This window comes from Anas acuta, chromosome 1 (genome assembly GCF_963932015.1).
Source record: "Anas acuta chromosome 1, bAnaAcu1.1, whole genome shotgun sequence".
NCBI classification, from domain to species: Eukaryota; Metazoa; Chordata; class Aves; order Anseriformes; family Anatidae; genus Anas; species Anas acuta.
In genome coordinates, this window is record NC_088979.1 from 203,976,581 (window position 1) to 203,998,986 (window position 22,406).

At 63.9% G+C, this 22,406-nt stretch overlaps 3 protein-coding genes across 4 annotated transcripts; 2 read left to right on the plus strand and 1 right to left on the minus strand.

Moving 5' to 3' along the window:
- Positions 1-8,428, plus strand: PAX4 (paired box 4). Of its 2 annotated transcripts, XM_068670369.1 has the most exons (10): positions 1-370; positions 3,524-3,634; positions 4,168-4,298; positions 4,384-4,599; positions 5,464-5,554; positions 5,882-6,073; positions 6,177-6,259; positions 6,706-6,775; positions 6,975-7,033; positions 7,228-8,428. In XM_068670369.1, the coding sequence occupies exons 2-10, from the start codon at positions 3,622-3,624 to the stop codon at positions 7,726-7,728; spliced, it is 1,356 nt and encodes a 451-aa protein (XP_068526470.1). In that variant the 5' UTR covers positions 1-370; positions 3,524-3,621; the 3' UTR covers positions 7,729-8,428. The 2 variants fall into 2 exon arrangements, with proteins under 2 accessions (XP_068526470.1, XP_068526471.1); XM_068670370.1 differs by having other exon boundaries at positions 6,706-7,033; positions 7,228-7,507.
- A 1,134-nt stretch (positions 8,429-9,562) lies between these two features.
- Positions 9,563-14,936, minus strand: ARF5 (ARF GTPase 5). The gene is made up of 6 exons (XM_068670201.1): positions 14,765-14,936; positions 12,732-12,812; positions 11,452-11,561; positions 11,150-11,221; positions 10,141-10,266; positions 9,563-10,017 (listed from the first exon to the last, which is right to left on the minus strand). The coding sequence occupies exons 1-6, from the start codon at positions 14,829-14,831 to the stop codon at positions 9,931-9,933; spliced, it is 543 nt and encodes a 180-aa protein (XP_068526302.1). The 5' UTR covers positions 14,832-14,936; the 3' UTR covers positions 9,563-9,930.
- Positions 14,937-15,131: 195 nt separating this feature from the next.
- On the plus strand, positions 15,132-22,190 carry GCC1 (GRIP and coiled-coil domain containing 1). The gene is made up of 3 exons (XM_068670202.1): positions 15,132-15,255; positions 15,960-17,021; positions 18,076-22,190. The coding sequence occupies exons 2-3, from the start codon at positions 15,975-15,977 to the stop codon at positions 19,381-19,383; spliced, it is 2,355 nt and encodes a 784-aa protein (XP_068526303.1). The 5' UTR covers positions 15,132-15,255; positions 15,960-15,974; the 3' UTR covers positions 19,384-22,190.
- Positions 22,191-22,406: the final 216 nt, after the last annotated feature.

A 22,406-nucleotide genomic window follows, 5' to 3' on the forward strand; every position in this document is an offset into this window, starting at 1 on the left:
GCGGGAGCGCAGCCCCCGGGGCTCGCGGGGCACCGGCCGGGCTCCGGGGAGGCTCCGCCGGGTGCTGCGGGGATGCTCGGGGCGGGATGCGGCGGGGCACCTGCTGTCCGCCGCCCGCTGGTGCTGAAATACCGGCGGCACCACCGGCACCGGCCCCGCTGCCCGGCTCGGGGGGCTCCGCCGGGGCTCGGGGCCGGCCGCGTGGGCTGGGCGCGGCTGCTGGGTCCCCATCGGGGCCGCCCCTTCCTCCCCTTCCTCCTCTTCCTCCTGCCCCGTGACATCACGGCCCCGCTCCCTCTCGAGCAGCCCCGCACGGCAGCAGCACGGCAGCACCGGCTGGCTCCGAGGACGGCCCGGTTCGGCTCCACAGGTACCGACCCCCCCCCGGGAGCCCCCATGCGCGGGGACGCGCTCACATGGGCACGCGTGCTTATACGGGAGGCTGTGGACACACGGGCACATGCACAGGTGCATGCACGAGCACTTGCACACGTGTAGGTGTGCACGGGCACATGTGCACAGCCTTGCACCGAGGAAGGGACGTGTGCGTGCATAAAGGTGCGTCCAGGCACAGAAGTGCACTCGGGTGCACAGATTTGCACCAAGGAAGGAACGTGTGCCTGTGTAAATGCGCACCCACGCCCAAAAGTGCACTCCGATGAGTGTGCGTGCACTCACGTCCAGGTGTGCACACTTCCACGCACGGCTGCACACACAGAATTTAGGGCAGGACGCGGGAGGGCTGCGTGGGGAGTGCGGGGTCCTGATTTCTGGTCAGGGCAGGTTCACCTGCGCAGCCACAGCGAGCGATTCCTGGTGGCAGTGGGGTGGTGAGGCTGCTATAACACTGGGAAAGTTTGGAGTTTCCTCTGGGAACGGTCTGCTCTGCTCTGTCCCAGTCCATTCCTGTCCCGTTTACTCCTTTCCTTTCCTCTCCTCGCCTCTGCACAAAGCCCACGCTCACCACGCCTCTGGCTACAGCTGAGGTCCCCCAACAGCACCCAAGGAGCTCACACCTCTGAGCCGTTTTTGGCTTTCTCAGTGCACCCATGGGGAAAGAAGTCCCTGGGTGTCCTGCTGGAGCACTGGCCAAGCCCTCGGGTGGCACAAAGCTGGGGAATGCCAGCGGGGCTACGCTGGCCCCCATGGGGAAACGCGTCCTAGTGGGAAAGGTTTGTTCTCTGCCACCATGCACAGCCTCGGGAGCTTTGCACAGGGGCAATCCGCCCCCTTCCTAGCAGAGAGGGAGACCGGGTGCACTGCTTGTTGGCGTTTCGGGGAGATCTCTGAGTTCCCCCTCCTGTTGAGTTACTTGGATTTATTTTGCTTTTGTTGAACTTTGCAATCACAGCCAGTGTCTCCAAACAACATCCCCAAGCTGTGCGGGGAGCCATTGGAAAGATGCTGTGGGATTAGGAGACTCCAGCAGGGAGACCCTTGTGCTGGGGACAGGCATGAGTTTTCTGGGGTATTTTGGGTTAAACTCCAGGTTTAGCAGGCGTGCAGGAGGCTGCCTGTGACTTCATGAAGGCAGCAGTTGCAGCAGCAGCCACAGGTTTGTGTGGCACCTCCGTGGCTCAGCACGCTGCTCAGTAACCGCCACAGCTGCTACTGCACGAGCAGGGAGGGGACTGGGATTTTCCTTGTGAGAGGGACTGGCACCAGTGCCCTCACTGGAACCATCCCCAATCCTCTCTGCACTGTGAGACGTGGGGCTGCACAGTGGGGCTGCCCCCCCTGGCCCCAGTGAAAGCTGTTTTTTGGAGCACTTGGTGCAGTGCTTGCTCCAGAGGGGTTTGGTGCCATGGTTTGCTGTGCCGGAGGAAGGAGGCTGTGGCTTTGGTGTCTCAATCCATGGGAATGCCTGAGGTCGGGAACTGCAGTGAGGGAAGGTTCAGCAGGCAAACAGAATCACTTGGGAAAGTTCTCAGGGACTCTGGAAGTGTGCGTGTGCGTGGGGAAACCCAGCCACCATCTGCTGAGCTGCCAGAGGTGATGGCAAAGCGCTGGCATGGCTCCGGCTGGAGGAGGAGAGGCTCCTTGTCAGCGGGTTGTCCCTCGCAAATGTCCCTTGGCTGGGCGACACAGGGCTGTAAATCCAGCCCCACGCCATTGTCTGCAGCTGAGCAACCCTGGATTTATGGCAGGGCAATCAGAGCACGGAGCCAGACCAGGGCCCTGGGATAAATACGCGGCGAGACGGTGACGCTGCCTGCGCAGAAGCAGGGGAAGCGGTGAGCTCACGCACTTGTGCCTGGAGCTGCTGGGCAGGCAGAAGAGAGAGGGGTTCAAGTGGTTGATAAAAGGTTTGTGAATCAGCACGGGAGCTGTTGCACATGAAAACAGAGCTCCTGATTCTGCTTTTTCTCGTGTTGGTGTAAAGCAGCAGCGGCTCTGCAGAGCCCACGGCACCGCGCTCCTGTGGCTGCCGGGTCCTGCTCCCACGGCGTGGACCTGGAGGGATTTCAGGGAGGCTGGTGCACTTCTGATTCACGTGGGAAAGAGCAGCTGGGTTCAAAATAAATCGAGGGGAGGCTGGAGGAGGCTCAGAGGAGGGCAGTGCCACCGGAGGCCGTGCAGTGAGGGCAGCGTTCACCCCTGGGGGCAGCCACCCTGCGGGCACAGAGCGCTGCACCGGGAGGTTAGGGACACAGTGCTGACAGCAGCCCCTCACAGCAGAAGAGGCGATGAGAGAGAGGCAGAAATCCGTGACGTCCTGGTAGGATGTAGGGGAAGAAGAGGGAGGCACTGTTCCCTGTCCCCTGAAGTGACAGGACTGGGGGAATGGAAGGGAAGCAGCAGCAGGGCTGTCAGGAGGCAGCGCTCCCGGATCCCGGCTGCACGGAGCTGGGCTGGCACGGGATAAAAGGGAGCCTGATGCTGTGTGCTTGCAAAAAAAGAACAGGGCCAATTCGTAGATGCAGAACCCCCACGGGGTTACGAACAGGAGGACCCCCTCCGGCAGGGGAAGCCCCTGAGCTGTGGCTTGCTGCAGCCGGAGAGGTTTGGAGACATCACCCGGTGCTGGCCTGGAGGTCACCGGCTCCCCGAGGTGTGCGCATCCCCTGGCTGCTGGCAGAGCCAGGACATGGGCTGCAGAAATACGTGGGTCATGTCCCTGTGAGTCTCCCATCAGCTCCTCTGCCCCCAGAACCTCCTGCCCTGAGCCCGGCTCTGGGGTGGGCACAGGGAACCCCCCACCAGCCACGGCTCATCCCCAGGAGCGCACGCAGGCACCAGGACGCGGCTCTGCCAAGCCAGCTGTGCTGCACGCGTGGGTACAGGCAGTGCTGGAGCAGTGCAGGCAGTGCAGGCAGCGCTCCCTGCACCTCCCCAGGCACCTCAGAGCCCGAGGGCCACTTTAAAGTGCCTGTGAGCACTTTAAAGTGCCTGTGAGCACTTTAAAGCCCCAGCTCCATTTGCGCTCCCCTGGAGTGCAGTGATTTTCCAAACGGTCTGATGCCCTCAAACATTTCCATCCTCCTCTGGGTATTTTTGCTCTTGCTCCCCGTTCTTCTTGCAGGGGACGTGGCCGAGCCCTGGGCACTGGCACTGCTTTATCCCCCCTCACAAAAACCACCTGAAAGTTCCCCGGCACGGGAAGCCCCGTGAGGCCTCGCCATGCAGCATCAAGGTGAGCACCAGGGTGGCTGCAGGGAGCGGAGTCCCTGTCCCTGCATCCGTGGTCCTGGGGACATCGGGGAGGTGCTGCCATCCCCAGCTCTGTGACAAGGAGGCTGCCGTTCCCTGCCACTTTGTGCTGGGTGCTGATGGCTGACGTGTGGCTCTGCGGGGTCCTCCTGGTCCCCAGCTGATGTTCGGTGCCCCCCCGCCTGCCCCTGCTGCTGGGACCCCCATTTGTGCAGCCCCAGCTCTCCGCTGCTGCCACCAGGATTTTCCTCCTCCCTGTGCCCCTTCACGGGGTGATTTTTTCTGCTGGTACCACCTGGGTTCGTGCCCCTGTCCCTGCCTGGTGCCCCTGCACCCTGCGCACACCCACACACGGGATCACCCCAGCACCCCACACCCCAACAAGCAAACAGCACCAAGCTCAATCCCGCTGCCTGGCCCCACCAAAGCTCCATCCAGCACACAGGGGATGGACCCCCCCAAAACCCCATCCCTTCACCCTGCAAAGCCCCCCCCCGTCCCCTGTCCTCTCCCCAGGCCCCAGCGCTGTGAACCAGCTGGGGGGGCTCTTTGTGAACGGCCGCCCCCTCCCCGCCTGCAAGAGGCAGCGGATCATCGAGCTGGCCTCCTGCGGCGTGCGCACCTCCGACATCTCCCGCAGCCTCAAGGTGCGCCGGGGCCAGGGGTTGGGGTCCCGGTTCTCCCCCCCAAAAACCTTCCCACCGAGCATCCCCCAGCCTCTCCGTGCCGCAGGTGTCCAACGGCTGTGTCAGCAAGATCCTGGGCCGCTTCTACCGGACGGGGGCCGTGGAACCCAAAGCCATCGGGGGCAGCAAGCCCCGCACGGCCACCCCCGAGGTGGTGGCACGGATTGCGCAGCTGAAGAGGGAGCAGCCGGCACTCTTCGCCTGGGAGATCCGGCAGCAGCTGCACGCTGAGGGGGTCTGTGCCACCGACAGGACCCCCAGCGTGAGTCCTGGCCGGGGGGGATGTGGGGGTGCCGGGGTCAGGCACCACGCAGGGGCTGAGCACATGGTTGGGGTCTGGTGGGTGGGGGTCCCATATTGGGGAGGTGGGGTGGGGCACACAGGGATGCTCGGAGGGGCAGCAAGCAGGGGTGAAGTCTGGATTGTGGGGATGAGGAAGGGGAGCCAGGACCACCGCCTGCAGTAGGAAACACAGCACAGCCACCCTGCGGGGGCAGCGCCTGCCTGTCCCGGGGTCCCATCCCCATCCGCACCCAGCCTCCGAGCCCCGTGCCACCCCAAGGGGGACGTGCAGCAGGAGCCAAATCCCGAGGAGGGCAGGGAGGGCTGGGGGCTGCCCCTGGGGCTTCCTGGCGAGAGGAGAAAAACCTTGGGCAGGGAGGGGAGGGGAGGAAAAGAGCTGCCTCTGAGCTAAATCAGAGCGCACAAGCCTGGTGTCGGCTCTGGCTTTTGGCTGCTGTAGCGATGGGTCTGCCACAAGTGTCCCAGCAGGGAGAGGTGACAGAGTGCAGCCTGTATGGCTGAGAGCCGTGTTCTGAAACCACAGACCCACCACGATAACCCCACAGACCCCAGCTCCTCTGCAGATTGCCCCGTTAGGAGCAGACGGGCACGGACAATCCTTGGCACGTGCTCAGGGGCTTGGTGACCCTGGCACGGCCGCAGGAAATCCCTTCAGGGACAAATTTTGGAGCATCAGCTTCGATTCCTCCCTGCCTCGGTGCTGGTTCAGGGTGCCCCCACCACCCCAAACTCCTCCTGGACCCCGCTCCCACCTTCGCAGCACCCCGTGGCCGTGGTGCCGTGCACCCTGCTGGCGGCACAGCCAAATTTCTCCCTCCCCAAGGTCTCCTCCATCAACCGGGTGCTGAGGAGCCTGCAGAGGGACCCGTGCCCTGCAGCCGGCCGGGCTTCGGCGAGGGACCCGCTGCCACGGGGTGAGGCTGGCTTGGGGGTGAGGCCCCAGGGAGAGGGGCTGGGGGGGCTGCACCCCAGGGCAGGGAGCGGTTCTGGGAGCACGGAGAGCTCCTGCCACGGCCCTCCAAGGTGCACAGCCACGTGCAAAGGGATGCACACACACGTGCAAATGGATGCACACACACGTGCACACACACCTGCATGCACATTGCTCCTCTGCACACTCCCACACTGCCCCCGTGCCCCCAAAGCAAAGGGGCTTTTGTCCCTCATTGCCCTCTCCCTGCCCCTCCCGGGCATCCCCACGTGCACAATCTCAGGCTCCTTCTCCCTTTCTGTCCCCGCAGCCCCCCCGCTCACCCCCACCTCCATCCCGCACCCCCTGGGCTGCTGCTCGCCCCCCGAAGCCGGCACAGCCGCAGCTCCGGGGACCCAGCGCCCTCCCCGGGGCTCCACGTCCAGCCGGCAGCTCCCACCAGGCACCCAGCACCGCAGCAGGACGATCTTCTCCAGCCAGCAGTCGGAGGCTCTGGAGGAAGGTGCGGGCTCCCCCGGGGCAGCAGCTGAGCAATCAGCCCCTCAGGGCACTTTGGGGGGGGTCACCCCAAGGCAGGGGCTGATTGCACCCCGGCCCCCTTGCAGAGTTTCGGAGGGGGCAGTACCCGGACACCGCCACCCGGGAGAGATTGGCCGCGGCCACCCAGCTGCCGGACACAACCATCAGGGTAGGAGCAGAGCCTGGGGGCCAGCACAGCCTGGTTGGAGCTGGGGCAGCCGGGGGGGTCCCCATCTTTGGCCCCCTCCTGGTCTGATGTCCCCCAACATGCGGGGACGTCTCCAAAGAGGCTGAGGCAGGGCAGCGCGCGTGTGCCAGAATGGAGAGGGGGGGGACCCCCACGAGCAGGTTTTGTCCCCTGCTTCTCCTGCCCTATCCGGTCTGCTGGGGGCAAGAACGGGGTGCTGGGGGGGGGCACCCTCAGGCTGCTCCGTGGCAGCAGCCCCCGTGCCCTGGAGGGGCTCCCACACCGAGGGCTGGTGTCCCACCACCCGGCCAGCCTTGGGCAGAGCCCCAGGTCCCCAGCACAGCGTGACCGAGGGAGGGGGCTCTGCCCAGAACCCACCCCGGGGTAGGGGGGGGGGGCACAGCCTCACCCCCTCCCTCCTCTCCCAGGTCTGGTTCTCAAACAGAAGGGCCAAGTGGCGGCGGGAGGCCAAGCAGAGGCTGGAGGCTGGCGGTGCAGGTGACAGCCCCGGGCGGAGGGGACGGGGACGGGACCCATACCCAAAACCCTGGGCAGGGGCTGGGGGCTGCCCTGGGGGGGAGCACGGCTGCATCCAGGGCTGGGGAGGGGGCACGGCTGCTCGCTGTGCCCCCCAGGAACGGGAGACCCCAGCCCCAAAGCAGGGTCTCCACGCTGCCCTCCCGCTCTCCCCACGCAGGCTCCTGGTGCGACTGGATCCTGCCCCCCCCCGCCGTGACAGCCCCCATCTCTGCGCAGGTAGGAGGGGGTCCGGGCCTCTTCCTTCACCCCGGGGGGCTGGGACGTGCGGGAGATGGGGGTCTCCAATGTGCCCCCCCCCAGGGTGGATGCTCCAGAGCTGCCCCCGAGGGCGCGAGCCCCCCGCAGGGTGCCGTGCTCCCGCTGCAACCCAGAGCATCTCGGTGATGCCCCCCTCCCTGCTCCCCTCGCAGCACCTCCTGCCCGCCCCCCCCAGCTCGCTGGAGACCCTCCAGGGCCGCAGCCACCGCCTCAGCACCCCCCCGGCCCCCCCGGCCCCGCTGCACCTCTGCGCCTCCAGCCCCTGGGACGACGCTCGCTGTGGTAAAAGGGCCACGGGGCAGGGGGTGCCGGGGGCTGGGACCCCCGGGCACAGCCAGGGGGGGAGCCCCCGGTGCCCTGCGGGGTCCCAGGGGCTGCAGGAGGGTGGGGGGAGCTGCTCCCCCTCCCTGCCTGGCCCCGGCCCCGTGGGGGGGTTGCAGTGGGGTGGGTGCCCCTGGCCCCACTGCCGGAGCCCCGTGTGCCGTCCCGCAGGCCTGGCCCCCGGTGGAAGCCCCCCTCCGGCTCCCTGGCAGCCCCTGGAGAGCCCCCCCTTCACCCTGCTGCCCCCCCGAGCCCCCCTGCACCCCGCTGCTGCCTGCTGCGTGCCCGAGCCCCTCGCCCACCTCCACGCACCGCGGTGCCCCTGGCTCTGAGGGCGCATGGCGAGGCTGGGGGGGGGTCCGGCACATGGCCCCCCCAGGCAGGGTCATCGCTGTGTCCCCAGCCACATCCCTCGCTCTGTTTCCAGCCTCTTGTCCCCTCCTGTCTGCAAAAACCCCCTAATTATGGTCAGAAAACCTCATTGCCCACACGTGAGGAGGGGGCGCCGGGTGCCCAAGCGCCCATCCCACTGCTGGAGAGACCCCAGCCCTGCCTGGGGGGCACCGGCCCCAACACCCCCCTGCCCCCCTGGCAGCACGCCCCAGAGCTGGGGACATCGTCCCAGGGCCTTGACCACAAAAAAAAAAAAAAAAAAAAAGAAAAAGACCAAAATTTTGTGTTAATTTGCACTGATTTGAAGAAGAGCTTGCACCAAAAATCCGTCCCAGAAAGCCCCGTGCTTCTGTCCCTTGTTCTAAATAAAAAGTTTGTTTTTTTTTTTGTTTAGAAATTGAATTTAAAATAGCAGAGGCAGGATGATCCCCAGCACGGGGCATCGTTTTATTTGAGGAAACAGCTCAGGGGTGGCCGCACAGGGACACTGCCCCGATGTCACTGTCCCCAAGCCCCCCACAGCCCCTGGCCTGGGCAGGGTAAGGGCCCCTCTCTCCTGGGACACCTCTCGGCTCCAGCTTAGTGCTTGATAAACAGGGAAAAAATGATTTTTGTAAGCAAAAAAAATGTTCACTTGGGGGAGACGTGGGGAAAGGGCTTAAGAATGCATTTTCATACCCAGGCCTCCAAAAACATTAAAAACCAAAATTGACTGGAACACGCATGACATGAAAACAAACATTTAGCAGTTGCAGGTAGAGAGGGGTAGCAGAGGTTGAAGCCCCTCTCCCCTGTGCCACTGCTCCAGGGCGATGGGGACAGCGCTGTCCCCAGTGCCAGCGGGGCTGGGGGAAGCCCAGCACCAGGAGCTGAAGGGCAGGGCTGATCCAGCTGGGTCCTGGCTTCTCCTGACCCCTTTCTTAGCCCCGCAAGGATTTATCTGACCGTGTGCCCCGCATGGGGCAGGGTGGGTGTGAGCCGTGAGCCCCTGCCAAGCTGCTGGAGATGCTGTGAGATGTGTCGTGCACGGCTGGATGCCTGCAACGGAGCCCACACTGCAAAAAACAAACACAAAGGGTAAAAACCTGGGGAATCTGGACAGCCTGGGACTGCTGTGGGAGCCGGTGGTGCCATAGGAACCCGCAGCCCCCAGCCCCAAGTGCGCTGCCCCAGTGCCACCCCGCAGGGACAGCGTGTCCCCAAAGGGACCGGCAGCGCACAGCTCGGCTCGGCACGGGGAGCACCTTTCTGCAAGGCACACGGAGAGGACACACATCCCCCTGGCAGGGGGGGACACACACCCCTGCAGCTGTGTGGCAGTGCTGCTGGCAGCCCCCGGGGTGCTCCGTGCCCGGCGTCCTTCCCGTGCCAGCGGGGAGGCAGCGGCTGAGCGCACGCACGGCTCCGCTTCTGCCATCAGGCTTTGTGCAGCCCCACTAATTGCAACCCAATTAGCAGCCCTGCAGCACACGCCCCGAGGTGACCCTGCGTGCCAGCAGGAGGGCTTCCCTCCCAGTACAGCCCCAGTAGCAACGAGCAAACCACCAAACCTCTCCCGGTTTGGTGCACCCAGGCACCAGGGTGGCTATAGGATGGCTCAGGGGACAGTGGGACAGATCTGAAGAGCCTCTGCCCACCTCCTCTGTGTCCCAACCTGGTGCAGGTGAGGTTGAATTGAAGCCCAAATCCCCTTGCCCCAAGATGCTCACTGAAGACACGCGTGGAGAGCGGGGCTCCGAGGTGGCCCCAGAGGCAGCAGGGACGCGCCGGGCGCAGGGTACGAAGTGGCGGTGTTTAATTCCTCCACGTACAACAGCACGTTACGCAGCCACACGCCCCCTCCCCGAGAGAACTACGCGGTTTGTGGAAGGACAAAAAGCAGGATCCTTCCTTTCCTGCAGCATCCATGCAGCCCGAGCCCCTCGCCCAGCCCCGCAGGCTCCCGGGGGGCCGCTCGCGGCACAGAGGCAGAGCTGCCTGAAGAGTCCTTGAGGTTCAAGTCCTACCAGATAAACACACAGAGACGAGGCCACGGTTTGGGGAAAGGAAAAACACCCCCCAAAAAAGAAAAATAAGTAAAGGAACCCAAAGAGAACAGCAGCTGGGAGATGTCCCCGGCCCGTCTGCGCCCCACGCTGCGCCTAGCGCTTGGAGAGCTCGTGCGAGAGCCAGTCCAGCCCGTCGTAGAGCCCCGTGCCCTGGGTGGCACACGTCGCCTGCACGTACCACTGCAAAACAGAGGGAGAAGGAGAGGTGGCAGGCGGCCAGGCGGGGAACGGGCTCCTGGCCGCATGCCCCGGGGTGTCCCCGGGGTCCCCCCCGAGGTCCCCCCGAGGTCTCTGCGCACTCACGGTCCTGCTGCGCAGCGCCTGCAGGCCCAGCTTGTCGGTCAGCTCGCTCACGGCCATGGCGTTGGGCATGTCCTGCTTGTTGGCAAACACCAGCAGCACGGCGTCCCGCAGCTCGTCCTCCTGCAGCTGCGGGGAGGTGGGGGCGGCTGAGCCAGGCACGGGGCCAGGAGGGCTCTGGATCCTCTGCGCCCCCCTCCCCATGTGCCCCCATCGCTGCCCGTTGGGCTCGGGGACCGCCGAGCTTCCAGCCCTGCGTCCCTGCACCCTGTGGCCTCCACGGGATCCCTGCAGCGTGGAAAACCCCAGGGCTCCTGCAGCATTGGGGGCATTGGTGTCCCCACAGGGGAGGGTCCCGAGCCCTGCGCCCACGTCGTGCCCGCACAGGATGGCCCTGGGTGACAACTGCTCTGCTCCCAAATGAGCATCACCTATAGGGTCAGGGCAGCCAGCTGTCGGGGTTTTCCCAGCAAAAACAGAGCAAAGATCCTCCTCAAACAGAACGGGGCTCTGCAGACAAGGGGGAGCAGCTGGGGGGCACCGGGCTGTCCCCACACCCCGCTCCCACCCTGCTGCGTGCTCACTCTGTGCCCCCTTCCCACCCCAAGGATGCTCTGTGCCCAGAGAGACGAGGAGTGTGAGATCCCTGCTGCCCTGACCAGATTTTGGATGTTGTCCCTGGCAGCTGCCTGCCCTCCCCGTGCGCACCAGGCTTCCCCGTGCCCCACTCAGCGAGCCGCTGCCGGTGCTGCCGTGGCACGAGGGGTGCTGGACACGGGCTCCTGCACCGCTGGTCTCGGTGCCTTATTAATTAGCCAGCAGAGCCCTGGTTAATTATAATTATAACACAACCCAGCACCTTCTTGCCCATTTTCCCCTCTCCAAGTGGGAAAATTGTCCCTGTGCTTTGCCACCGCCATCGGACCCATCCCCAGGGTGCGCACCCCGAGCCGGCAGCCCCGATTTGGGGAGAGCTCTCTTGGGGAGCAGCACCCCCCCCAATGCCACTCACCATCTTCTGCAGCTCATCCGCAGACTCCTGCACCCTCTCCCGGTCGTTGCTGTCCACCACGAAGATGAGGCCCTGCAGGGAAAGCCGGGGTGCAGCGGGCGGCGGAGAGCACAGGGCCCCCCCAGCCCCCGGCCACACGGAGCACCGTGGGGGTCAGCGCTGCCACATTTTCCCCATACCTGCTCCCCCCAGGGGTTTCTCCACCTCAGACCCTTTTTTCCCATGGGGAATGCCCCCGTGGGCCCATCCCGATGATCTGGACCGTGGGGTCCCCGTGCCGTGCCCACGGCCGCGCCGCGTACCTGCGTGTTCTGGAAGTAGTGCCGCCACAGGGGCCGGATCTTGTCCTGCCCACCCACGTCCCAAACCGTGAAGCAGATGTTCTTGTACTCCACCGTCTCCACGTTGAACCCTGCAGAGGTTTGGGTCGGGGGCACGGTGGGGAGGAGAGCAAGGGGGCACGGCCACGCGCCCCCCCAGGGAGCGCCTCCACCCGCAGCCGGCGCTGGTGCCGCAGGCTGGCTCCGAGAGGCACCCACGAAGGCTCTGCCCTCAGCCGAGCACCCCCGATCCCTAAAACACCCCCGATCCCTAAAACACCCCCCAGCACGCTCACCTGAGCCCTGCTGGCTGCCCAGCACCAGCAACACGCGATTGCCCCAGCCGTTTCCCAAAAGCATCCCCTGGAGAACCCGTGCAGCACGGCGCAGCGCAACGGGTGCTCACCCCCCCAAACCACGGCCAGCGGGGGCTGGGGGCACCCCAAGAACCCACCCGGTGCCGCCCCCGCTGCAGCCCGAGCTGTTAGCCCAGCACCACGTCCAGGTGGGTTTTGAAGACCCCCATGGGGGAGACCCCACAACCTCCCTGCGGCAGGGCTCCGGCCCCCACCCGGCACAGGAGGGGTCAGCGGGAGCCCCCTGGCCCCAGTTTGTGCCCAGTGCTCCTGGTCCTGGCACTGGGCTCCCCCCCAAAAAAGGGATTCCTACACACCAATGGGATGCCCCCGAGCCATCCCAGCTCTCCCCGTGGGAGATGTCCCAGCCCGAGTGCCTCCCCCTTGCCCCCCGCACCCCCAGGGTCTCCTTGGAGCTGCTCTCCAGCAGGACCTGGTGCTTGGGGTCGCTTCTCCCCAGAGGCAGTGTCCTCGTTGAGCTTTTGGGGTTTCCCCTGCCCTATTCTCCCTGCCCAGGTCCCCCAAAAGGGCAGCGTGACCCTCAGGTGAGGGATCACCAGGGGTGCTCCCTGCCCCATCACCCCAGCCACCACCATAGGACACCCCATCGGGGCACCCCATGGCACCAGCCCCAGCCTCCCGGCCCCAATGGCTCAGACGGGTCCCGATGCTCTCCACCAGCCTGGACGGGCAGGGACGGGCCACTGGGATCCCCGTACTGGTGGCCACTGGTGGTATATTGGGGTGAGAGCCAGGATCCCACCCGCACAGCCTGTGGGGGATACTGGGAGGGCAGTGGTGGAGCACTGGGGTGGCCGGTGGCACGTCCTGCTCCTCGCCACCCTGGGGACACGGGGTGCCGGTGCCTGGGGACACGGGGTGACGGTGACGGTGCCGGGCGCTCACCGATGGTGGGGATGGTGGTGACGATCTCGCCCAGTTTCAGCTTGTAGAGGATGGTGGTCTTACCGGCAGCGTCCAGCCCCACTGCAACGGAGAGGAGGCATCACCGGTACCAGCACCGCTCCGTGCCCCATCCCCATCCCATCCCTATCCCAATCCCCATCCCCATCCCATCCTCATCCTATCCCCATCCTGCCCCCATTTCCATCACATCCCATCCCCATCCCGTCACCGTCCTGCTGCCTTCCCATCACCATTTCATCCCCATCCTGTCCCTATCCTGTCCTTGTCCCCATCCCATCCCCATCCCAATCCCATCCCCATCCCATCCCCATTCCCATTCCAAACCCATCCCATTCTATCTCCATCCTCATCGCCGTCCCCATCCCTATCCTGTCCTTATCCCCATCCCATCCCACCCCATCCCCATCCCATCCCTATCCCATTGCCAACCTCATCCCATCCCATCCCACCCCATCTCAATCCCAATCCCATCCCATCCCCATCCCTGTCTCCATCCCCATCCCAACCCATCCCTGTCCCAATCCCACCCCGTCCCCATCCCATCCCTATCCTGTTGCCATCCCCATCCCACCCTGTCCCCATCCCCATCCCCTTCCCATCCCAATCCCATCCCGTCTCCATCCTTGTCCCCATCCCCATCCCATCCCTGTCTCCATCCCAATCCCAATTCCAATCCCAATCCCATCCCATCCCCATCCCATCCCATCCCTGTCCCAATCCCACCCCATCCCCGTCCCCCACCCAATCCCAATCCCACCCCATCCCCATCCTTGTCCCCATCCCATCCCCATACTGTCCCTATCCCGCTGACATCCCCATCCCATCCCTGTCCCCCTCCCAATCCCAATTCCAATCCCACCCCATCCCCATCCTTGTCCCCATTCCATCCCTGTCTCCATCCCACCCCTGTCTCCATCCCAATTCCAATCCCAATCCCACCCCATCCCCATCCTTGTCCCCATCCTGTTGCCATCCCCATCCCACCCCTGTCCCCATCCCAATCCCAACCCCAATCCCACCCCATCCCCATCCTTGTCCCCATCCCATCCCCATCCCAATCCTAATCCCAATCCCACCCCATCCCCATCCCATCCCCATCCCAATTCCAATCCCAATCCCACCCCATCCCCATCCTTGTCCCCATCCTGTTGCCATCCCCATCCCACCCCTGTCCCCATCCCAATCCCAACCCCAATCCCATCCCCATCCCATCCCATCCCATCCCATCCCATCCCATCCCATCCCATCCCATCCCCATCCCATTCCCCTCCCAATCCCAATCCCACCCCATCCCCATCCTTGTCCCCATCCCATCCCCATCCTGTCCCAATCCCGTTGCCATCCCCATCCCACCCTGTCCCCCTCCCAATCCCAATCCCACCCCATCCCCTCCTCATCCCCATCCCATCCCTGTCTCCATCCCAATCCCAATCCCACCTCATCTCATCCCTATCCCATTGCCATCCCAACCCAAATCCCAATCCCACCCCATCCCCATCCTTGTCCCCATCCCATCCCCATCCCACCCCTGTCTCCATCCCAATCCTAATCCCAATCCAACCCCCATCCCAACCCATTCCCATCCCATTCCCAATCCCCATCCCATCCCTATCCCCATCCCCATCCCCATCCCAATCCCACCCCATCCTCATCCTTGTTCCCATCTTGTTGCCATCCCCATCCCATTCCCCTCCCAATCCCAATCCCATCCCCATCCTTGTCCCCATCCCATCCCTGTCTCCATCCCACCCTCTCCCCATCCCAATCCCAACCCCAATCCCACCCCATCCCCATCCTTGTCCCCATCCCATTCCCATCCCATTCCTGTCTCCATCCCAATCCTAATCCCAATCCCACCCCATCCCCATCCCATCCCCATCCCAATCCCAATCCCAATCCCAATCCCAACCCCAATCCCACCCCATCCCATCCCTGTCCCCATTCCCATCCCAATCCCTATCCCCATCCCACCCCCTCCCCTCCCCGCCCCCTCCCCCGCTCCGGCCGCCCACCCATGAGGATGCGCATCTGCTTCTTGCCGAAGATGCGGGAGAAGATGGCGGACACCGTCAGCCCCATGGCGGCGGCGGGGCCGGGCCGGGCCGGGCCGGGTGGGGGCGGCCGCGCTGCGACCCCGCTCCCGGAGCTGCGCCGCGCCCCAGGCCCCGCCCCCGCGCTCCAAACCCCGCCCACTCACCCCAGGCCACGCCCACCCCCCACCCCTCCGCCTATTGCGCCCGTAGCGTTGGCCCCGCCCCCTTAACCCAGACCACGCCCCCTTAACACAAACCACGCCCCTTTCCCGATTAGCCCCGCCCACCCTATTTTAGCCCCGCCTCCCCGCACCGGCCGCTGCCGACTCCTCTGTCCGCGGCTCCAGCAGCGCATGCGCAGTGCGAAACCCGGCCCGGCCGTCCAGCCGTGCGCATGCGCGGTGGGGGGGTGGGGGTGGGGGGAGTCCTGCGCATGCGCTGTGCGCGGCGGCGCCGCGGCCCGGTGTGAGGTGAGGCCGGGGGGGCGCTGAGGGGCTGGGGGGGGACCGGGGGCGGTCCGGGGGGGAGCCGGGCGCTGAGCTCTGCCCCCGGGGAGCAGCGGAGGGGCCCGAGGGGGCGGCGTGGAGCTGGGGCAGGGGGGGTCCGGGGGGTTCCGGGGGGTGTGAGGGGGTTGGGGGGGGCCCTGGGCCTGTCAGGGAGGGCCCTGAGGGAAGGGCCTGGGCCTGGGGGGGGGCTGGGGGGGGCACCGGGCCTGTCAGGGGGGGCCCTGAGGGAAGGACCTGGGCCTGGGGGGGCTGGGGGGGGCTCTGGGCCTGTCAGGGGGGGCCCTGAGGGAAGGGCCTGGGCCTGGGGGGGGCTCTGGGCCTGTCAGGGGGGGCCCTGAGGGAAGGGCCTGGGCCTGGGCGGGGGTTAGGGGGGGCTCTGGGGCCCTAGGGGCTGGGGGCAGGGAGCCCCCAGGGCCCCTTCCAGCCTGGGGCATTTTGGGAGCTCGGCTTTGAGCGGGGGCTGTGGCAGGGCTGCGCTGAGCCCCCCCCCCAGCAGGGCTCCGACACCCGCAGACCCTTCGGGCCCTTTGCAGGGGGGTTAAAAGAGCCCCTCAGGTGCCCGCTGTGCTGCTCTGGGGGGTGTCGGCACCGTGGTCCCAACCGGCCGCGTGCTGCTGGCCACAAATGTGCGGTTTTTTTCAGTCTTTGTGCCGTGTTTTTCCCTCCAGGTCACGTGAAGAGTCATGGAGAAGTTTGGCATGAACTTCGGGGGCGGCCCGAGTAAGAAAGATCTTCTGGAGACCATCGAGTCGCAGAAGAAGCAGCTCCTTAATTACCAGGCGCGGCTGAAGGATGTGGTGATCGCCTACAAGAGCCTGATCAATGAGAAGGAAGCCTTGGAAGCCAGCCTGAAGGTGTTGTCCGCGTCTCACGAGGCGGATGTCGGCTTGAGCAGCGCTCAGCCCGCGTCCGTGGCTAGCTCCAGCTCTTCCTTTGCCGATTCCGCCGATGACAAGAGCTCGGTTCACAGCGAGGACAGCGTGGGGACAGCTACCAGCGCAGACACAGCCGCCAGTTTGGCCAGTACCAAGGGCGAGCAAGGGGCTGAGGATGAGAAGCCCGCAGCGGCAGCCTCCTCCCTTAAACCAGAGGAGACAAACGGTTCGGAGAGCGGCGTCAGCACGAGCAGCGGGGATGTTCCCCCTGCTGCTGCCGAGGCTGACAAAAGAGTGCTCCAGCTGAAAACCCAGCTGGCCACCCTGACCAGCGCGCTGTCAACAGTCACGCAGGAGAAATCCCGCATGGAAGCCTCGTACCAAGCGGACAAGAAGAAGATGAAGCAGGACCTGGATGACGCCATCAAGAAGGCGGAGGACGAGACCGACAAGCTGGAGACGGAGCTGAGGTCCGTCCAGGAGCAGCTGGCCGAGACCAAAGCCCGTCTGATCACGCAGCAGCACGACCGGGCCCAGGAGCAGAGCGACCACGCCGTCATGCTGCGGGAGCTGCAGAAGCTGCTGCAGAGCGAGCGGGCGCTGCGCCAGGACGCGGAGCTGAAGCTGGAGGAGACGAGGGAGGCGCTGGCTGGGAGGGTGAGCATGGCCGACCGAGCGGAGGGCTACGAGCTGCAGATCAGGCAGCTGAGCCAGGAGGTGGAAGACCTGAAGAGAGAGCTGCAGGCCGTGCAGGAGGAGAGGAAGAAGCCGGATCCCCGGGTGCAGGATCTGCAGGAGGAGATGGCCAGCCTGAAGAACCACTTCCAGGCGCAGCTGCTGCAGGAGATGCGGAAGGTAATTCCTGCTGCAGCCCAATTCCTGTGGGCAGCACCAGGAGCAGGGTTTGAGGCTGGAGGAGCTCAGATTCTCCTTCCGTGCCTCATCCTGCAAAATCCAGGAGGTTGGTAGCAGGGGGATGTCGCTGCTGTGTTTGCAGGATGAGGTTCCCTGAGGAAAATGAAAGCTGTCGGTGACTCGGTGCCCGAGTCGGGTGGTGGCTGCTGGGTCTGGTTACACGGTGACTGTCCTCGGCAGCCTCGTTCGGCTCTGGTGTGGCCAGGCTGGGAGGAGAGAGACCTTTGCTCTGGCCTGCCGTGACAACGAGCACGGTCTTGTCTCTGTGAAGTACTTCAGTGCAGTGCAAGGCACCCTTACAACAGCTCACAGAGGGCAATAACTGCTCAGTAACGCTCCCTAAATCGGGAGGATTAGGGAGAGAGCCAAGGGAATCGGCTTTCCCCTCGTTTATGGTGCTGATGAGGGATTTCTGTGGGCTTCACAGCTTCTCTGACAAAGCCTGTCAGACCGCAGGGGTGCAGACGGGGCCGTGTGGAAGGAGCTGTGCAGCTGGTGGATCTGCACGGGTGGGACCAGCACGGAGAGGTTTGGCCCAGGGGCTCCCCAGACCCACGCTGCTGAAGGCCCAGGGCTTTGGTGGAGCTTGGAGGGCTCAAGGGAAAGGAAAAAAGGCAAATGCAGGGACCCTGTGTTTGGAACCGAGCAGTGAGGTGCATTAAAGCTTTAGGGCACGGGCACGTTTCAAAAAAACCCTGCAGCAGCTTGCGGCACGAGCCTGCTGCTTCCCACCCCCTGCACACCTACAGCAGCGCAGCTAATGCTGCTAACAGCAGCTCTGCAGAGCAGGGAACAGAACCAGGTTTATCATTTTATTTTGTCCTTCAATCGCCATTTTAAAGGCAGGCACGGCAGGGTGGGGGGTCACATAGGGAGTTAGGATGGCCCCATGCCTGCTTGGAGGTCAGCAGGGCAGAACCGAGGCCCTGTATGGCTGCAGCCCTCGTCCTAGAGCTCCGAGATAACTTCCCCTGCCCTGTCTCTTTGCTCCCAGACTGCGCAGGCCGAGGAGCAGCTCCGGCAGCACGCCCAGATGGAGGAGCAGCGAGTGGCCGACCTGGAGGGGCAGGTGTCCGAGGTGTCGGGACTGCTCGGCACCTACGAGAAGGCCAAGCAGAAGGACCAGCTGGTCATTCAGAAGCTGAAGGACCGCATCGTGCAGCTGGACCAGGAGAACAAAACCCTGGCCATCGCCGCTTCCAGCCGCTCCCCGGTGGACGTCGGCGTAGAGGAAGCCAACCTGGATGTGAACGTCCTCAAGGACAAGATGGAGAAGCTGAAGAAGCTCCTGCAGGCAGCGGCGAAGAGGAGCCAGCCCGCTCTGGACATCGAGAAGCTGTGCGAGCTGGAGCTGCCGAAGGGCACCGAGGCTGCGGACGGCGAGAAGGCCACCGCTCTGTACTACCAGCAGGAGCTGAAGCAGCTGAAGGAGGAGTTTGAAAGGTACAAGATGAGGGCGCAGGTGGTTCTCAAGAACAAGTCCGTCAAAGACGTCAACCTGGCTAAAGAACTGGAGGAAGCTCAAGAGCAGCTGGCGGACCTGAAGGAGAAGTACGTCGTGCTCCAGCTGTCCGCGGAGGAGACGGAGAAGCAGCACCAGCTGGACGTGGAGGCCAGGAGGCAGGAGTTGTCCCACCTGCAGCAGCTTCACAGGCAGGAACTGGAGCGCTGCCAGCTGGACTACAGGGAACGGGCGCTGAAGCTGGAGGAGGAGATGCACAAGCAGCGGGACCGGGCGCTGGCGGTGCTGGCGGAAAAGGACCAAGAGCTGGAGCAGCTGAGAGCCATCGTGCTGCCTTACGCCGGGCTTCAGGGCTCCAAATCCTACGGGGCACCGGGTGCCGATGTTGCCGGCGCTGATTCACCAGCCGAGGATTCCTCTGAGGTCCTCCCCCAGGCTCTGCACCTCTCTGCCAGCAACGAGCCCACCTTCTTTTTGTACGCGGAGCAGCTGGCTCGCAAGGAGGTGGAAATCGCAGCGCTGAGGAAGCAGAAGCACAAGCTGGAGATGGAAGTGCACCAGCTGCAGGAGAAAGTCCTGGCTGAGGGGGAGAAGCACCGGGAAGAGGTGTCGGCGCTTCAGAACGAGATCCAGAAGAACTTCAGAGACAAGAGCAGGGAGGGGGCCAACCTGGAGTACCTCAAGAACATCGTCTACAGGTTCCTGACGCTGCCGGACTCTCTCGGGCGCCAGCAGACTCTGACTGCCATACTGACCATTCTGCATTTCAGCCCAGAAGAGAAGCAAACGATCAGGAAACAGTCGGCTTACAGCAGCTGGTGGCCCTCTGGGAAGAGATGAGGTGGTCGGTGCTACCCCCACCAGCTCTTGCCCAGTAACACGCTGCTGATTCCCAGTTAGGACCAGGGGCAGCCTCTTCCCAGCTGTGCGAAGGAGCAGGGAGCTTCCAGCAAAGACCTGGGCTTAGCTGGTGCTGTTAGCACTGGTTTACACAAATTGTGCCAACTGCTCTGGTGGGATCACAGTGCTCTCTGCTGTGAGGATTTGCTCTGAGGTGGAATTTGACTTTAAAAAAAAAAAAAAAGAGATACGGATGCTTTTATTTTTTTAACAAAAAAATCTCTACTTGTCAGGCATAGGGTGAGGAGCTCTGTTAGGGTGGAACTCGCTTGGGTCTTGAAATGCTGTGCAGGCTTGTGACTGAAATTTAAAAAGGGGGAAAAAAAAAAAAAAGCACTTAATGTGGTGCTAAAATCAAGGAAGCCAAGCTGAAAGCCTGCAGGAAGGATGAGTCTTAATTACCAGCAGCATCCAAACGCAGCAAATCTTGAGCAATTTCTCAAAACGTCTCATGACCTAGCACCAGATTTGTACCAGTGTCTGCAGCAGCCCCTCGTAGCGCTGGGGACCAGCAGAGGACACTGCATGAAGCTGTTTTCTCGTTTCTGACCAGGAATCCTCTCTGTGCTGGTAGCTGTGTTTCCCAGCAGGATTTTCTAAGGACGCCTCGTGACTGCGGGGGGCACACGGTGTGAGCAGAAGATGCTGTGTGCCGGGGCTGTTAGAGCTGAGAGCTCAGCCTGCTGACCCTGCCGGGGATGGGAACCAAGCAAGAGGCCGAAACAGGCAACGAGAAACCTTCAGCAGCCACCTTTGAACCCGTGGGAGTTTCACTGAGCTGCTGGGGCTCCGCGGTTCTGTTTGGGGGCGAGGCGTTGCTCCTGCTGGGGTGGGAGAAGCCCGAGGAAGCGAGGGGCAGAAGGTGGCAGCTCTGGGAGCGGTGTGAGTGGCCTCAGCAGTGAGGCTGTGCTTTGCTGCCTGGTCCTGGAGGTTCTTGCTTAACTTCCCTGTGAAATGAGCTTGCCAGGAAGGAAGCCGAAGCGTTTTGAAACACCTCAGGTCCTGGTACACCGCTGTAAGGCCATTGCTGCTCTTTGCAGCTCTGCTCGGGAGCTGCTGGCTCCTGGCTGCTCAGACCCGAGCTGCGAGCCCTGGGTTGGTCGGGGGGTGTCTGCTGTGTGCCTTTTCCAGCTGTCTGCACAGGCAGAGCCTTTGTGGGGGGGTCACATCAGCCCCTCTGCCCTCCCTGCTGGGCTGGTTGGGAGCAGAGGGAGCAGCCGAGCAGCCGCCCTCCTCCAGGGGCAGGCTCTGTTCCCGGGGCTCTGCCCACCCTTTGGGGGGCCCGATGGATCCCTTGGGTGCTGGATCCACTAGAGGGCACCCCCCAGTCACCCAGGGATGGGGATGGGGCTCCGAAAAGCCAGACAAAAAACAAATCCAGGTGACATTTTGGCTGGAGCTGTGCCCCAGGGGGCCACAGCCTCTGTCCGCTGCAGCTCCTGGAGCTGCCTCACCTGCGGGACCAAAATCACGCTGGAGGCTCGTTGTGGTGCACTTGCTTTGTTTTAATGAAAGCCTGGGTGCTGAAGCACAACTTCCCCGTCCCGGAGCATGGGGGATGTTTGTAATCACGGGCACCAAGCCTTGTTTAACAGTCCCCAGCCCGCTCACGAATCCCGGAGCTGAGCTAGCACCTCGCAGCTCCTCGGCAGGGGGAGGCAGAGCCTGGAGGGCCTCGTGGTTCACGGGCACGGGGTGTGCAGAGAGCTGCAGCAGCTCGCCAGGGCAGAGCCCTTTTTCCTTTCAGAGCCGTGCCAGCAGTCCTCGTCTCAGTAGCCAAATTCCTGGAGCCCTCTCCACAGCTCCTGCCTCGCTGCTGGCGAGGAGCAGAGCTCCGCGGGCACCTCTCTGCCAACAACCCCCCGGTGCTAATTTCTCCTCTAAAATTCCTCAGGGAAAACTGCCCCAGGCAGAATCTGCAGCTGACCAAGGAGGTCTTGGAAGGGGGCACCCAAGCCAAGCAGGGAACAGCTCCTGCTGCCAGGGGCCAGGCTGAGGCTGCATCCACGTGCTGCTCCGGTGGAGGTGGTGGGGTTGAAATCAGAGAGCTTGCTCCAGGGGTCTCAGGCTTTGAAGCAGTTGTTGGTCCTGCTGAGAGATGTCCCTTCTCCGGTCCCCGTTTGGTGAGCTGGAAGCAGGAGGTGCCTGTGGGGCTGGGGGGGCTTCTCAAACCTCATCCTGTGGGAGTGGGACCGTGACGGCTGAGGGCTGCGGCGCTTCTGCTGCCGCCACGCAGGGGCTAAGGGAGGGGGGGGCCCAGCTCCCACTTCGCTGGTGCTTCCCTGGAGAACGCCGTGACCCTGAGGAGGTGCCAGGTGGTGGTGTGGGGATGGCTGCCAAATGCAGCAGGACCAACTCTGCTTTCCGAGGAGTGCTGTGGGACGGCTCCTGCCTGCTCCTCCTGGGGCCGGGCTGCGCAGGAGGTGAAGGTGAGGAGTAAACGGAGCGGGGTCCAGCTGGGGCCGTGCTGGGCTGCTGCTCGGTGGCCAGCAGGGTGCAAGGAGCATTTCTGATGGAGGAAGAAGGGAGCAGCAGCTACCACAGAGGCAGCCAGGAGCTGTTGGGCAGCAGCTCCGGGAGCAGCAGCTCTGGGAGCTCAGCGCTGTCACCTCGGTGCAGCTCACACTGCGCGGTCCCTTCCTCTGTTCCCCCATAGCCCCTCTCCTTCCCTCACACCTTCCCACACATCCTTCCCTCTCCGTTCAGCCAATTCTCTCCCAAATAAACCTGAAATCTCTATATTTGAAGCAGGACTTGGCGTGCTGTTTGGTGAGCTGGGTGGGGGCGCACACCTCGCGGCACCGCAGCCTTCCTGTCAGCACCGGGCACCGGGGGGCTCGGCCGGGCCGTGGAGCTGCCGAGGTGGCACCGAGGCGCTGGGTGCACCCGCAGGGTCTTGCACACGCTGTGCTTGGACAGCCAGAAGCGACGTGCTTTGGCTTGTTATCCTGAGCTGATCTCAC